General features: G+C 48.2%; 1 protein-coding gene across 6 annotated transcripts in view; it reads right to left on the bottom strand.

Moving 5' to 3' along the window:
- Positions 1 to 16,071, bottom strand: part of DOP1B (DOP1 leucine zipper like protein B) — a 113,179-nt gene extending 97,108 nt beyond the window's left edge. For all 6 annotated transcript variants that reach the window (XR_010840858.1, XR_010840857.1, XM_067035065.1 and 3 more), the window contains exons 1-2: positions 15,917 to 16,071; positions 9,374 to 9,538 (exon numbers count right to left, since the gene is read on the bottom strand). Coding sequence is in view for 4 of the 6 variants with exons in the window: in XM_067035065.1 (XP_066891166.1) it covers positions 9,374 to 9,511 (138 nt within the window). In the remaining 2 variants the exon portion in view is untranslated. The remainder of the gene's footprint in view (positions 1 to 9,373; positions 9,539 to 15,916) is intronic.
- Between the last annotated feature and the right edge of the window lie 207 nt (positions 16,072 to 16,278).

The raw sequence follows: 16,278 nt of genomic DNA, 5'->3' as shown, positions 1-16,278 counted from the left end.
GGTCCAGCAGAGATCACAGGCGGCGATTCTGACTGTGTCTCACTGGGAGGAGGACTGCAAGAGTCCTCACAGGGAGACAGATGGGGAAGCCCAACCCGCAGGGCTGAACTCCCCTAAAAGACACCCCGCAAAGAGCACTACAGAGAAGCTGGTGCCGAGCTGCTGAGGTGCGGTCATCACGGTCATGGCCTAAATGTCTGTGTCCCCCCGCCGTGTGATGGCCTTAGGAGGTGGGCCTTTGGGAGGTGATTAGGTCATGAGGGTGGAGCCCTCGAGGGTGGGATCCCTGCCCCTTCCACGGACACACACACACCCGGAGACAGCCAATTGTGAACAAGGAAGAGGGCCCTTACGGGACACTGAATCTGCCTACACCGTGACCTTGACCTCAGCCTCCAGAACAGTGAGAAATAAACGTCTGTTGTTGATAAGCCCCCCAGGCTGTGGTATTGTTACAGCAGCGCCAGTGGGCTAAGGCAGTCCGCAAGGCTGCCCTGAAGGACGGGCACATCCTGTATTACTACACACACAAGAGCTGAAGTTCCTCACAGTGCTCTAGGGCAGTAAAAAAAAAACAAACATTAAATAAATAACTCTCTACTCTTCCATGAGGTGCCAGATGGAAAAGCCACCTGGGCTTCCACCAGAAATGAACTTTTTTAAGCAGTTGACATGTGGGGGGACAAATTGCAGTTCATTATCATACCCTGTTATGGGCTGAACTGTGTGCCCAAAATTCGTATGTTGAAACCCTGACCCCTGGTACCTCAGAATGTGGATGTATTTGGAGACAGGGTCCTTAAAGAGGTGACCAAGGTAAAATGCGGTCATATAGGTGGTGTCCAATATGACTGACTGGTGGCCTTCTAAGAGGAGATTAGGACACAGACACACAAAGAGAAGAGGACACGGTGACAAGCAGCCGTTGGCAAGACAAGGAGAGAGGCCTGAGAAGAAACCAAATCTGCTGACACCTTGGTCTTGGACTTCCGGCCCCAAGACCTTCGAGGAAATCAATTTCTGCTCTTGCGGCCACCCAGTCTATGGTATTTTGTTATGGCAGCCCTAGCAAACTAACAAAGACCCCAAACTAAAGAGGCTTTATCTGAACTAATGCTATTTAACAGAGAAGCAGTTATCAGGGCTCAGGTAGACATCAGGATACAGGTGAGACTCATCAAGTTTTTAGGTAGACGAGGTCTTGGAGCTGATCTGTAAAGAGCCAGAACGGTTCACCTGGTCTCCGAGCTCCGGCCACCTTCTCATCATGTCACAACAAGGCGGCTCTGCTTTAAAAAGCAGGTGCTTGTCATTAAGCGTTAAGCCTTTAGAAGAGGAAACACTTAACAACACCCAAGACCTATTTCCCTTGCTACTCATGTCACCTGCTATCTGGCCATTTTGTGAAATAGTGGGATACTGAATAAAATCAGCAAAAAACCCCCCGCCAAAACCATGGTTCAATTCAGAACCATTATGATTTTTTTTAAAAAGAAGCTTTAGTGCTAAGGTTTTTTAAATGGACAGAGTTTAAATAAACTATCCTTCATTTCCATAATCAAAGTTCTATCCCAGGCTTGGTACAGTGGTTGGGTTCATAGGGCTCAAATGCACTTGATTAAAATTTATCTAAAAATGATCCGTGAAACGTGACAGCTTGAAGTCTCAGATAAACAATGAAGCAAAAATTACCCTATTCAGGTTGATACACATAAAACTATAAAAGATAAACTTTTCCATAATACAGAAAGATTCTAAAAATGATACTGAAAGTTTAGCAAGTTTTAGAAACAATACAATCAGAACTTGTCTATAGTCTGACAAACCAAAACCTCTTGGGGCTCAGTTTTCTCTTGTCAAGTTGAGCCAGATGCACGTCTGCTGCTGAGTATACGGTTTATGTTTTATAACTTTCAATCGCCCACCTTAATTAGAACACAACTGCACCTAACTTTGCACACCACGATATTGTTTCTGCTTGCATTTTTTACTAATTCGTCACTAATTCACTCACTGAATTTCTGTGTCCACACAAGAGTTCAAGAAGTCTAAGCATCACAAAAGCCTGAAGAAAATTTTTTATTCACATCAACTCCTATCAGGTAACCCTTGAGTGCAGAAGTTCGCGAGTCTCCCAGAAGTAAGTGACTGCTGAGCTGATCAAGGCTCGCTCTCTCCAGCACCTTCCCAAACCCTCCATGTCCAGTAACTGTGATCTGGGTGCTGAGGCTGCCCACTCCCACCCACAGGCTCCCGTGATCAGGCTCTTTCCCCATGCATCAGCCAGAGGGATTCCTCTACTGAGAAAGGCAGCGATGGGTCACCTCGCTCAAAGCCTTCCTGGAAGCTCAGTGGCGTCCCTCCATCGCAGGACAAAGCCCGGTGACCTGCCCTGGCTACCTCTCCTCCCTCATCCTCTATCACCTCTCCTCTCCAGCCACGCCGTCCCCTGCTGGACCTTGGACTCAGGCCCGTGCCCCAGATGGCCTCCCCACCAGCTTAGCTTGATGCATCCAGGCCTCTGCTCAAATCTCAAATGTCACGTTATCAGAGAGCCATCTCTGCCTGAGCTAGCATCCCATCCTCCTTCCTTGCTACCAGCTCTCCTCGTTCACTTCTCTTCTTAGCACTCAGCACCCAACGGCACATATTTCTTTGCTGTCTGTCTGCTACCAGCAAAGCCTTATGTTCCACGAGAGCAGGAACCGTGTATTCAGTGCTGGGTCCCAAGCACCTAAGTGTTCAGTATACAGTGGTTCTACCACTGTATCAGTTTGCTAGGGTTTCTGCAACAAAGCACCGCCCGCAGGGAGGCCTACAACAACAGAAATGGAGGCCAGGGGTCTGAGATCAAGGTGTGCGCAGGGCCGGTTCCTCTCGGGGCTGTGCGGGGCAATCTGCTCCAGGCTGCTCTTCTAGCCTCTGGCAGTTTGCTGGTAATCTTGGCATTCCTTGGCTTTTATTTGCATCACCCGGATCTCTGCCCTCATTCTCTCGTGGCGCCTTCCCTCTCTGCATGTCTGTGTCTGTGTCCAAATTTTCCCCTTTTATAAGGATACAGTCATACTGGATAATGACCTCGTCTTAACTTGACTGGCTCTGTAAAGATCAGATGTCCAAGTAAGCCCACACTCTGAGATACTGGGGGTTAGGACAGGTCTGTTTTGGAGGACACAGCTCAACCCCTAACAACCACTGAGCAGCCACATGACAGGGGGCAAGAGTTAACTTCGCCAGTAAAATGGGGCTAATAGTCGGCTCTGCCTCGTTTGGCTAATGAGGAAAGCAAAGAGGTGCGTCCCTGACCCCTTATGTGAGCCACAGATACCGACCTGAAAATCGCTGGGGGCCCTGCCCCAGAGCACGTGTTGGAGGCTGGCAGACAGGGTCTGGGTCCCCACCCTCTCCCCTGCTATCTGCCGGCTACGATCTTGCACAAGCTGCTTAGCCTGGGTCCAACCTCAAGACACGCTGTAAGTCTATACAAGGATGCACACCGGGTCCTCAGCACACAGCGCGCTCTCTACGGATGTCAGCTGTCATCGGCAAGGCGGGGGGAGGGACAGACGGCGGTGTCGCCCTCATCCCATCGACATCTCGCAAATTCATCAAGAGGGCTACTCAGCCTCTTGACCTAATCACTGCAGCAGAGGACAGGAGAAGCTGGAGCAAGGAGGACACGGGAGCGGGGTTACGTGGAATTGGCCGACAACAAAAAGGTGTCTTCTTCAACTCTTACCCAATACGACTCGTATCCCACGGCCCACGGACGTCACACCGGGACACCATCTTCCAGACGCTCAGACCAACACCTTCCAACGGGAGGCCCTGGTCTCCCTGCCCAGCCCACGGGGCCCCTGGCTCCCTGGTCTCCCTATCACATCCTTTCAGCTTCTCAAGCCAAAACCCTGGCAGAAACCTGCACGTCGTACCGGACCCCTCTTTTCTGCTTATATCCCACATCCGCTCGGCGAACAAAGCCTGTTAGCAGCAACACCTTCAAAGTACGTTCAGAATCCACAGACGTCCCTGCCGGCCCACCTACGTTACAGCAACTGCTGCTAAATGGTCTCCCTGCTTCTGCCCGGCCCCACCCAGTAGAGCAGCTGGAAACGGTTCTGGCACCTAAAAGGGAAGCCAGGCTGTGGCACTCTGCCCGGCAGCCGCCCCCGGCTCAGGGCCCACTGTCAGCCTCCAGCTTTAAAGGAGCGACAAGGTCAGACGTCCTCCCCACCCCTTTCCTCTGCAACCTCATTTCCTATACTCTCCCAATCCCTCTCCTGCTCTGTGACTACCTCCCTGGCATCAGACACACCACAGCCTCTGTGCTTGGTCAAACGGCAACGTCTCGGCAACCCTCCCCCTTCCCTCCCTTCTTCGCGGTTCCCACAGCACTTACCACACCACCTAACAACACGTCTATTTTATCATCCAGCTTCCCCCATCCCCACCAGAATGCGGGCATGGTCTTGTCAATTCTGCTCTCTGCTGCACCCTGGCACCTACTGGCACATTTTAGGCACTCAGATGGCCACTGAAAGAATGAATGGCTAATGCTTTCAAAGCTCCTTAAAGAAAGATTCAACTGTATTCAATAACCTGGGTTGGGTTAAAATGATTAAACATTTCTGAAAGTTTTTCAGGTGCACTGAAACAAAGCCTGTTTCACAGAATACCTCAATGCTCAAGAACTGCACTTTCCAAGTTTATAATTTTACCTACCTCAAAATATACGTGTTCCTAAATAAATGGAAAGACATTCTGTGTTCATGGATTAGAAGACAATATTGTTAATATGGCAATACTCCCCAAAGTGATCTACAGAGTCAATGCAATCCCTATCAAAATCTCACTTGGCTTTTTTGCAGAAATTGACAAGCTGATCCTAAAATTCATATGGAATTTCAAGGAATCTTGAACAATTCTGAAAAAGAACAACAAAGTTGAAGGACTCTTACTTCCCCACTTCAAAACTTATTACAAAGCTACAATAGGGCTTCCCTGGTGGCACAGTGGTTGAGAATCCGCCTGCCGATGCAGGAGACACGGGTTCGTGCCCCGGTCCGGGAAGATCCCACATGCCACGGAGCGGCTGGGCCCGTGAGCCATGGCCGCTGAGCCTGCGCGTCCGGAGCCTGTGCTCCGCAACGGGAGAGGCCACAACAGTGAGAGGCCCGCATACCGCAAAAAAAAAAAAAAAAAAAAAAAAAACAAAGCTACAATAATAAAATGTGTGGTATTGGCATAAGGATAAACATATAAATCAATGGAAAAAAAATGAAAGTCCAGAATTAAATCCATCTCTCTATAGTTAACTGGGATTCCAAAACCCTTCAAAAGAACAGTCTCTTCAACAGATGGCTTTGCGGGCTTCCCTGGTGGCGCAGTGGTTGAGAGTCCACCTGCCGATGCAGAGGACGCGGGTTCGTGCCCCGGTCCGGGAGGATCCCACGTGCCGCAGAGCGGCTGGGCCCGTGAGCCATGGCCGCTGAGCCTGTGCGTCCAGAGCCTGTGCTCTGCAACAGGAGAGGCCACAACAGTAAGAGGGCCGCGTACCGCAAAAAAACAAACAAACAAACAAACAAAAAACCACAGATGGCTTTGCACATGCAAAACAACTGGATTTCCACACACAAAAGACTGAAGTTGGAGCCCCACCTCATGCCATGTACAAAATTAACTCAGTCAGAATGGCCATCATCAAAAAGTCTACAAACAATAAATGCTGGAGAGGGTGTGGAGCAAAGGGAACCCTATTGCGCTGTTGGTGGGAATGTAAATTGATACAGCCACTATGGAGAACTGTATGGAGTTTCCTTAAAAAACTAAAAATAGAACTACCATCAATCCAACTCCTGGGCATATATCCAGAGAAAACCGTAATTCGTAAAGATACATGCAAAAAAAGGGGGTGGGGGACTTCCCTGGAGGTCTAGTGGTTAAGACTGTTCTCTCCAATGCAGGGGGCACGGGTTCGATCCCCGGTTGGGGAACTAAGATCCTGCATGCCACACAGCGTGGCCAGAAAAAAAAAAAAAAAAGAAAAGATGCATGCACTGAAATGTTCATTGAAGCACTATCGACAATAGCCAAGACAATGGAAGCAACCTAAATGTCCACTGACAAAGGAATGGATAAAGAAAATGTGGTACATACATACAATGGAATATCAGCTGTAAAAAAGAATGAAATAATACCATTTGCAGCAACATGGATGGACCTAGAGATTATCATACTAAGTGAAGTAAGTCAGACAGAGAAAGACAAATATCATATGATATCACTTATATGTGGAATCTTAAAAAAATGATACAAATGAATTTAATTACACAACAGAAACAGACTCAGACTTCAAAAACAAACTGATGGTTACCAAAGGGGAAAGATGGGGGGAGGGATAAATCAGGAGTTTGGGATTAACAGATACACACTACTATATATAAAATAGATAATCAACAAGGACCTACTGTATAGCACAGAGAACTCTACTCAATAATCTGAAATAACCTACATGGGAAAAGAATCTAAAAAGGAATGGATATATGTATATGTATAACTGAATCACTTTGCTATATACCTGAAACTAATGCAACATTGTAAATCAACTATACTCTAACAAAAAATGAAATTTAAAGAAAAAAAATGTTTCCAGAACATCAGAATGCATGCACATGTCCCAAACCCACCCCCTTCCATCCCAGAGATATCTAATATCTCTGGTTATATACAATAATATGGTTATTGTGTTTATCATGTATTTTTTAGAAGTTTTGGCACATATGTTGTTTGCATTTCCCAACAGTAGATTGTTTAATTTTACATGTTTGAATTGTATGTGTGCTATGAGTTAATTTTATCCTTACTACATACTTGATATTCCTCTATGAAAAACAAAAAACAAAAACAAAACAGGAAAACACAAATTAAAATGAATCAAAGACCTAAATGTAAGAATTAAAACTATAAAACTCTTAGAAGAAAACACAGGGGTAAATCTCCATGATCTTGGATTTGGCAATGGTTTCTTAGATATTCATCGAAAGTACAAGCAACAGAAGAAAAAACAGAAAAATTGGACTTCATCAAAAATTTAAAAATTTTGTGCATCAAAAGACACTATCAAAAAAGTGAAAAGACTGCCTAAAGAATGGGAAAAAAAATATCTGCAAATCATATATCCAGTAAAGGACCAGTACCCAGAATGTATTGATATAAGGAACTCTTACAAATCACAAGAAAAAGACAAACAGCATAGTTAAAAAATGGACATAATACTTGAATAGGAATTTCTCCAAGGAAGATATACAAATGGCCAATAAGCAAATGAAATGATACTCAAAATTTTAGTCATTAGGGAAATGCAAGTCAAAACTACAAAATACCACTTCATACCCACTAGGATAGCTATCATCAAAAAAAAACCCTGAAAATAAGTGTTACTGAGATTGAGAAGAAATTGGAGCCTTCATACATTGCTGGTGGGCATGTAAACTGGGGCAGTCACTGAGGAAAACAGTTTGGTGGTTCCTCAATAAGTTTAATATAGAATGACCACATGACTAAGTAATGCGACTCCTGGGTATAGACCCGAAAGAAATGAAAATAGCGTTCAAACAGAAACTTGTATGTGAATATCCGTACAGTACTATTCACAGGAGCCAACAGGTAGAAACCCACCTGATGACTGGATAAACCAAATGTGGTCTTTTCATACAATGGAACATTATTCAGCCATGAAAAGCAACGAAGTACTGCTACACACTACAACGTGCATGAACCTTGGAAACACGCTAAGTGAAAGAAGCCCAACACAAAATATCACATGATTGTACCAGGCCTTTTGTATGAAATAGTCATGGACACAGGAAGTAGATTAGTGGCTGCCAGGGACAGGGGAAGGGGAGTAACGGAGAGGGTTTCCTTTGGGGTGGTGAAAATGTCCTAGATAGCGGTGACGGCTGCACAACACCATGAATGTACTAAAAGCCATTTAACCGTCCGCTTTAAAATGGCTGAACGGTAAATTTTATGTTACATGAATTTTAACTCAACAAAAAAATAATGAACACACCCCCCTCTCCCCCAAAGTATGCTGTTTTTAGATTCCAGGAGAGAGTCAAGTACTAAAACACAGAAACATCTAGAAGAACCCGAATCTGTCCAAGTCCCATTCCAGGGCTTCTCGCTTTCCCCTGAAAAGGCAACCCACCTTCGTTTAAGACAGTGAATGTTACCTTCAGCTAGAAAAAGTCCTGAGTCAGAGCTCTACAGCCAAAGCGCTCTCAAGCTCTTATCTGCTGTTTTATTACACGTCTCCACCCCAAGCCAGCACCAGCCGTGATGTGCGCGTGTTGTAAATACACTTTGCAGAGACCGTGCAGTTTCCCGGCCACTGCCTGTAGTAACTGCCTATCTCCTTTTTGTCATCTGTGGGTGCTGATAGCTGCTTTCGGGCGGTTGGTGCTGGATGGCTGCCCGGGCGCTGCCCCCACGGTCAGGCTGTTGGCATTCTCACTCCCCCCACCCTGGTCCCTTGAAGAGGTAAACGGACAAATTCCTTCTCTTTAGCGAGGTTTGTTAGAGTCCCCTGGTGTGTGTTACCTGGGGAATGGGGACCTCCCAGACTAGGCTGGGCGTCTCCCAGCTCCCATATGGCACTCGGGCTCCAAAGTCAGGTATCACAGCCAGGAGCCCTGGCCAGACAATAACGGAGCCAGGCACAGCCTCTTCGAGGCCAGGTATCTTCTTCCTACATGTCACAGGGGTCATCTGAGTGTTTGGGCATCACTGTGTCACCCTCCTTCTGGGCAGGATGGAAAAATACAATGGTCCCCATCCACAGAACACGAGGTCAAGCCCACATGCAACCGGTTTTGGTTTTCTCAGACGCAACCCCTTTTCCCTCGTCCAAACACATGCACAATTTCTGGGCAGATTTCCATAATTATTTCATCCTTTATTCTTCTAGGAGTTACCAGTCTGCAGTAAAATGGTGAAAAAAGTAGACTGGAGAAGAAAAAGCCATAAAAATCCTAAGCAGTACACAAAGGACAATTCATCTATGAATAACTGGATAATTTATACATTTATCTTGTTCAGACCTAAATATTGTTGAGAAAAAAGACTGTTCAGCTGTTCTATCGACTATATCCACATTACATGTCTATGCTCAGAAAAAAAGGGCTGAAAGGAGGTACGTACACCAATAGGTTAATAGTGGGTAACTCTGGGTGACAGAATTATGGGTGGTTCTTCTTATCTAATGGCTGTAATCAGCATGTAGTGTAATACTAAAAAGACAAGTCCTTGAAATAATAAAAGGACAGCTGTGTCCCCGCCTCCCTGCAATCCAAACACTCCCCGCCCCACATACCTTGTTGAGCTTGCCCAGCGAGGATATGAGATCCGCCCATTCGCTGGAGGACTCAAAATTTCTCAAAGCCTTTTCAATCACAGAAGAGTAATTTCTGTATCTGTAATCATTCAATAGCTCCTGCTCTTCTGGATCCATCTTACATTCTTGCAGCAGAGAAGGTATCTAAGAGGGAACCAGTGAATAAACACATGAGGCAGCTCTTCTGAGGATGAAAAGCGTTCCCAGCCCAGAGTCCCAGAGGACACAGGGCCACAAACGTTCCTATGCACAAACATGCTGGGCGATCCAATTCAAATATTTAGCAAGGCTGCTGAGCCAGCCACAATGGTAGATAAACGATAAACGGTTCCGGCACTCCTGGGCTCTGAGGGAGACAAATGGACAGAGCAGAAAGAAGTAAAACGCTAGGGTTCCACTCAACGGACAAAATGAATTCTAGGAGCAAAGTCACAAAGCGGCCAACTGCATGTTGTTGCTGACTGGTAATTCTCAACACAGGCGGTCCCCGCCCCCCCCCCAGCACAGGGCATTTACAAAACCTAAGGAAAAGCAGATCTATGGTCTTAACTGAACAGCTGGCTTAGCAATCCAATCCTCTACAAACAACTAGACTCCGAGAGAGGACTGGAAATATTCTACAAGAAAACCGGGAGGAAAACAAGGACCTAAGGGTGAAGCGTCTGACAGCAGTGGTGTCAGAAACCCACCGCGTGCCTGTTCATTTACTAAGTGCCAATTATCTGGCAGGCCCCCGACAGCTCTATGCCCCTGGGTGAGGAGTCTGCACCGAGGCGTGTCACCCCAGGGCCCAAGCAGTCATCATTTTATTCTGGCTCTTGTATATTCTTCGATGGATTCTTTCTTTCTTTTTTTTTTTCTGTGGCTAGATGCATTCATTATATATGAACCACTGCAGCTACTGCAAAGCCTGAGACATCGACTACCTGAGCCCGATGCCAACAGCGACCATTTCCTTTTCTTCTCATCCCCAGTGTGACAAAAGGAAACAACGTGAGATGCTGCAGATTTGCCTTTTTGAAAACATCCACCATTTATACATTATAACATATAGAAATACATGCTTAAGTTTTGTTTCTACTCCTTCATTAAAAAAAAAAAAATCTGAAGGTCAAGCCATCAGTCTATTCAAACAAGTTACAGCTCTGAAAAGCACTCCACAAGGCGTGGAAATGTCGAATCGTTCCCTTGACTTGTCGCCAAGCTCCCTGCTCCAATGTTTTCTCAAAAGTGATGCCTTAGGGTTTCCACTTGCCTCCCTTCTTTAGTCTTCATCTGATTAAGATCTATATCAAGTGTGGCGGACACCCACACCGAATTCCTTGCCCCCTTTTCCACACTAAGAGAACCCGCATTTTGCTCCGGGTGGCACTATAGTTTCCAGCCTCCCTTACAGCTAGGTGGCCGTATGACAGTGCTGGACAAATGGAAGCTGCTGGTGGCGGACTCTTCTGGCCTGTTGTCCTCCACCTCTCCCCTTCTTTCTGCCTGAAACAAAGGTTTGACGTTGGAGCTGAAGCCACATCCTGCAAGCACGAGGGAAGAGCCATCTTTTTTTTTTTTTTTTTTTTTTTTTTGCGGTACGCGGGCCTCTCACTGCTGTGGCCTCTCCCGTTGCGGGGCACAGGCTCCGGACGCGCAGGCCTGGCGGCCATGGCTCACGGGCTCAGCTGCTCCGCGGCATGTGGGATCTTCCCGGACCAGGGCACGAACCCGTGTCTCCTGCATCAGCAGGTGGATTCTCAACCACTGCGCCACCAGGGAAGCCCAAGAGCCATCTTTAAGGCATGAGTTCCCTGCCTAAGTGGAAGGACAGAGCAGTTGAGGCCCCAGATGGCTTTAAGAAGGCGCCATCCCAACCCTGGACACTCTGCCCCTGGACTTACTGTTTTCTGCACATAAGAGCTCATTTGCTTAAGCCGCCGTTCAATCAAGTTTTCTGTTACTCACAACCGAACACAATCCTGTTTGATTGATGGACCTAAGTAATATCTCACTAGTACGTGGTCTGAAAGGAGAGAGAAATACGGAGCAACGGTGACATGATTAAATCCCCTGAGTTGGAGTTAGTTGGCTAACCAAGCTGCATGTAGTCAGTCAAATAAAAAGCCAGATATCACAGATGGAAGAAACTGAACTGCAGGGACAACACGATGTTTAAGCCTCAGTCTTTCATTTACTGGCCACAGTGAGGTTGTAAGACTCCCACGATCATCTTCTGCTTCACTTTCCGATTGCTCCGGGCCCACTGCAGTCTTCTTGAGGCCAACACAACTTTCAAGTTGCCACCGTCAGTGGACCCTGTTTCCTCATTCACCTCTCAGGAGGACTGCGCGACAGGCCACTTCCTCCTTCTCCCAACAGCCTCCTGTCTGCCCACACTCCTGTGGCCCAGCGACATCTCTGCCATGCCTTCTCTGCAGGCCCATCCTCCTCTACACGACTGCCAAATGCTGGCCTCCCCAGGCACCAAGCTTGGGCCTTCTCTCTCTCCTCTCTCTCCCCTCAATGATCTCTCCATTCCTTTAACTAACAGATACCATCGTCATGCTCAGGACCCACCGATTTATAACCTCCCGAACCTCCCCCTCCAAGGCCCAAATTCATGCAAATGTTTCCTTGACTTCTCCACCAGGATACGGCACGCGCGTCTCAAACCAGGGGCATCCCAAACTAGACACTCGAGTGTCCGTCAACAAGACATGGTCTAGCCACACGATGGCACGCTATTCAGCAATGGGAAGGAACAGAGTCCTGAAACACGTGACGGGGTGGATGAACCTGGAAAATACAAGCTTAGTGGAAGAAGCCAGTCATAAAAGGCCACATGTTGTATCATTCCATCTATATGAAATGCCCAGAATAGGCCAATCTGTAGAGATGCAAGTAGATTAGATAGTGGTTGCCTAGGGTGGGGAGTACGAACAGGGGAGTATCTGCAAATGGACGCAAGGGATCCTTGGGGGGTGATGGAAATGTGCTAAAATTGGATTATGGTGATGTCTGCACACCTCTGTAAATTTACTAAAAATCACTGAACAGGGCTTCCCTGGTGGCGCAGTGGTTGAGAGTCCGCCTGCCGATGCAGGGGACACGGGTTCGTGCCCCGGTCCAGGAAGATCCCACGTGCCTTGGAGCGGCTGGGCCCGTGAGCCATGGCCGCTGCGCCTGCGCGTCTGGAGCCTGTGCTCCGCGACGGGAGAGGCCACAGCATTGAGAGGCCATTATACCTCAAAAACACTGTTTTTGAAAAACCCTCTTTTTTTTTCTTTTCCAATATAGTTTATTACAGGATATGGAATATAGTTCCCTGTGTTATACAGTAGGACTTTATTGTTTATCCATTCTATATATAATAGTTTGCATCTGCTAATCCCAAACTCCCACCCCATCCCTTCCCTACCTCCCCTCCCCTTTGGCAACCACAAGCCTGTTCTCTATGTCTGTGAGTCTGTTTCTGTTTTGTAGATAAGTTCATTTGTGTCATATTTTAGGTTTCACATAGAAGTGATATCATATAGTATTTGTCTCTCTTTGACTTACTTCACTTAGTATGATAATCTCTAGGTCCACCCACGTTGCTAAAAATGGCATTATTTCATTCTTTTTTATGGCTGCGTAATATTCCATTGTGTGTCTATACACCATATCTTCTTTATACATTCATCAGTCAATGGACATTTAAGTTGCTTCCGTGTTAAAAAAAAAACAAACCCTCTACTCTTTTTTTTTTTGTGTGTGTGTCCCCTGCATCGGCAGGCAGACTCTCAACCACTGCGCCACCAGGGAAGCCCGAAAAACCCTCTACTCTTGATTCTATCTACTCAACCTGCTCCTTCTCCAGTCTTCTTTTCCTCAGAAAGTGGCCCCGCCATCTATGGGAACTTCAACATCGTCCTGGACACTTCCTTCTCTTCACCTGTCACACTCAACCCAAGTCCTGTTGGCTCTTCTTCCAAAATACCCGTGGACTCTCCACTGTGCAAGCCACCTTTCTCCTGCAAGCCTGCAGAAGCTCCCTAAGGGTTCTCCTTCACTCTTGCCCCTCTCCAGTGTACTTTCACACAGCACTCCAAGTCCTCTTAAAACATAAAGCACTTCCCCACCATGTTTAAACTCTTCCCGTTAAGCCTACAGTAAGTCCACACTCCCCCCAACCCCACTCTGTGGCCTACAAGGCTCCACCTGCGTCTCTCCTCAAGGCACTCTGCTTGTCCTAAGACAACGCATTCTACCACAGAGCCTTTGCACGTGCTGGGCCTCTCTGCAAGAGTATACTGTGCTATGCATAGGCACACAGTAAGATTGCCTGCTCATTCTTGGAAAGGCCTGCCCCTTTTTCTGAAATAATAGCCTCCATACTTTTTGAAAATATCAAGGATGGTAATGAGAGGTGTAGTTTGTTTTGCCAAGTAAAAAGATAAGACTTTAGTACATCCCAACAGTCCGTAAGGTTTTGTTTGTTTGTTTGTTTTAAATTCCAGGAAATGTACAGGTCTGAAATCCCGTGTCTCTGAACCACTGCAATACTCCATGCAGTCCGTTCACTGTATTAGGTGTCTACGCACTGGAGAGAGAAACATGAACAAGGCAGGGTTCTACTCTCACAGTTCAGAGCCTAATAAAAGAGGAAATACCTAAACACGTAATTTCAATTCAATGCGGCACACACAGTGATGGAGGGTGGGCTGATGTAACAGAGTGATGCTGGTGAGAAGGGCAGAGGACGCCCAGCTACCAGCAGAGACGTCCTCAAAGTCCACAGGTGTGGGCGCTTGTTAGCAGGAAGAGAGCCTTGTCAGCGATAACACGTGTTTAGGAGGGGAGATGGCAAAGGGGTACCACTGCTCATGGTGAGGAAGGCGTCAGCCAGGTAAGAGCAGGTAACTGGAGCCGTTCAATGTTATGGTTGGTTATAAGAAGAAAGTACTATTCAATGTAAGTCACAGCACTGGTGAGAAGTTTGGAAATATGCAAGCTCTTCTATTTCAAAATATGGGGCACTTGATACTATGCTAGTGAGCGAGTCTTCTGGGGGGGGTTGGCAACTCCATCATTTCTGCATGTATTTCTCTCACGCAACACACAAGAGTCCCAAGAGAAGGGTATTATCAGCCTCCAGATGAGGATACTGGGAATCAGGCCCTCCAGAAAGTTGCTGGGGTCACATAGCAAGCAAGTGGCAGAATTAGGATTCCGGCTCAGGCCAGCCAGGTGCCACAGAGCCTCGACTACATTAAGCTACAGGTAAAATTAATAGTGCAGCCCTTACAGAGCTCTTTTGACAATGTTTTTGCAATCCACTCTGGATACCTTTTCTGTGAGAGACTCGGTAGCTCAGTAAGACTGATAGAGTTCTACAGCCTCCTAACAATTACACCCAAAGGAGTAGTCATATAAACAAGCATATCAGACCAGATGAATCCGCCAGCAAATGGAAAACGTCAGCTGGGAATCTCTCACCTTAACCATTCTTAATTTCTTAGGAAAACAAGTTTGAGTGAAAAATCAACTGTCTAGATCCAAAAGAAGTTAGTATTAAAGATGTTTACACGAAGGACCGTTTCTGAGTTCGATGAAAACATAGGTGAGTGGAAAGCGTCAGTCACCCTCCCATGAGCCAGAACACTTTTCAGTAGATAATGATCCTTAGTCACAGCACAGAAACACTCATCTGCAAGTGGTTTAATCAACTGTAGGGCACATGATTTTGAGTCGGATCTTTCAGAGTGGTAATTAAATTGAGGTGGCAAAAACGTAAGACACAGAATGGGAGCAAGCTTTGGGGGGGGAGAGGAGCGCCTCCACTGCCTTACCAAAATATGCTGCAAAGATTCTCCCAAGTGTAGGGCAGCTGTCCCAGGTTAGGGAAACACCTGAGGGTAACAGCCTCCATGAGCAGCGGCACTGAGTTGGTAAAAGACCATCCAGGAAGGCAACAGCTGGCAATCCTGCGAGACGGAGGGGCCAGGCGGCTGAGCGCGCACTGCGGCTGGAATCCCTTCTCCCGCGGACAGTCGGGAAGACTTGGGGGATCTTCCCTTAACAGGAAAGGCTTCATCTTAAAAAGGTCTCGATCCCTAGCCCTGCTCCTGGACCAGGACTGCGAGCAAACAAAGCCACGGCTTCGGCATCCGCCGGCCGCGGCGGGCCGTGACCCACCTGACCTCCACCTGCCGGACGAGAGGCCGCGCCGGGCCCGACCGCTCTTCCCTCGCTTTAGGGAGTCGGGGGAACTGGGAGGGGACCCCGCTCTGCCTCCCAGGCTGCCCCTTGGGGGGCCGGGGCCGGAGCCCACGCCCACTAGCGGCCTCGCTAGGGCCGCCCCCGCACTGCAGCTGTGAGCGCCGGCGGGCCCCGGCCGCGCTCCGGGGAGCCACCTGCACACCGGGCCCGCCTCCAAGGCGCCGCCCGAACCCTGTGCACCCGGGGAGGACGCATCCGCCGCTCGCGGACCCGCAAGAGGAGACGCCCCGGCTCCCTTGGATTCTCCTGGCGGCCGAAGGCGCCGGCCCGACTTACCCACGGCGGCGGCCTTTCTCGGCGGGCGCGCCCACGGGAGGCGCGGAGGAGCCGAGCTGGACGCGAAGGGTTAAACGATCGGCAGCTGCGGCGCGGCAGGGAGCCGAGACGGCGGAGGAAGCCGAGCGCCCGAGCCGCACCGGCCGCGGCTCCAGGACACTGAGCGGGCCGGGGGGGCGGATCTTAGACGCTTGGGGGCGGGGACAAGGGCGAACCCTCAGTGCGTGGGGCGGAGCCTAGAAGGGCTGGGCCGGGAGGCGGGCCCTTGGCGTATAGGGGCGCGGCCAAAGGAGGGACTTCTCTGCGGACTGGGCGAGGCAGGGCGGAGAGGCGGGTCCTCGGCGCGTGGGGGGCGGGGCTAA

The sequence above is a fragment of the Kogia breviceps genome, chromosome 5 (assembly GCF_026419965.1).
Source record: "Kogia breviceps isolate mKogBre1 chromosome 5, mKogBre1 haplotype 1, whole genome shotgun sequence".
Classification (NCBI taxonomy): Eukaryota; Metazoa; Chordata; class Mammalia; order Artiodactyla; family Physeteridae; genus Kogia; species Kogia breviceps.
This window is presented reverse-complemented; position numbering and strand designations above follow the sequence as displayed.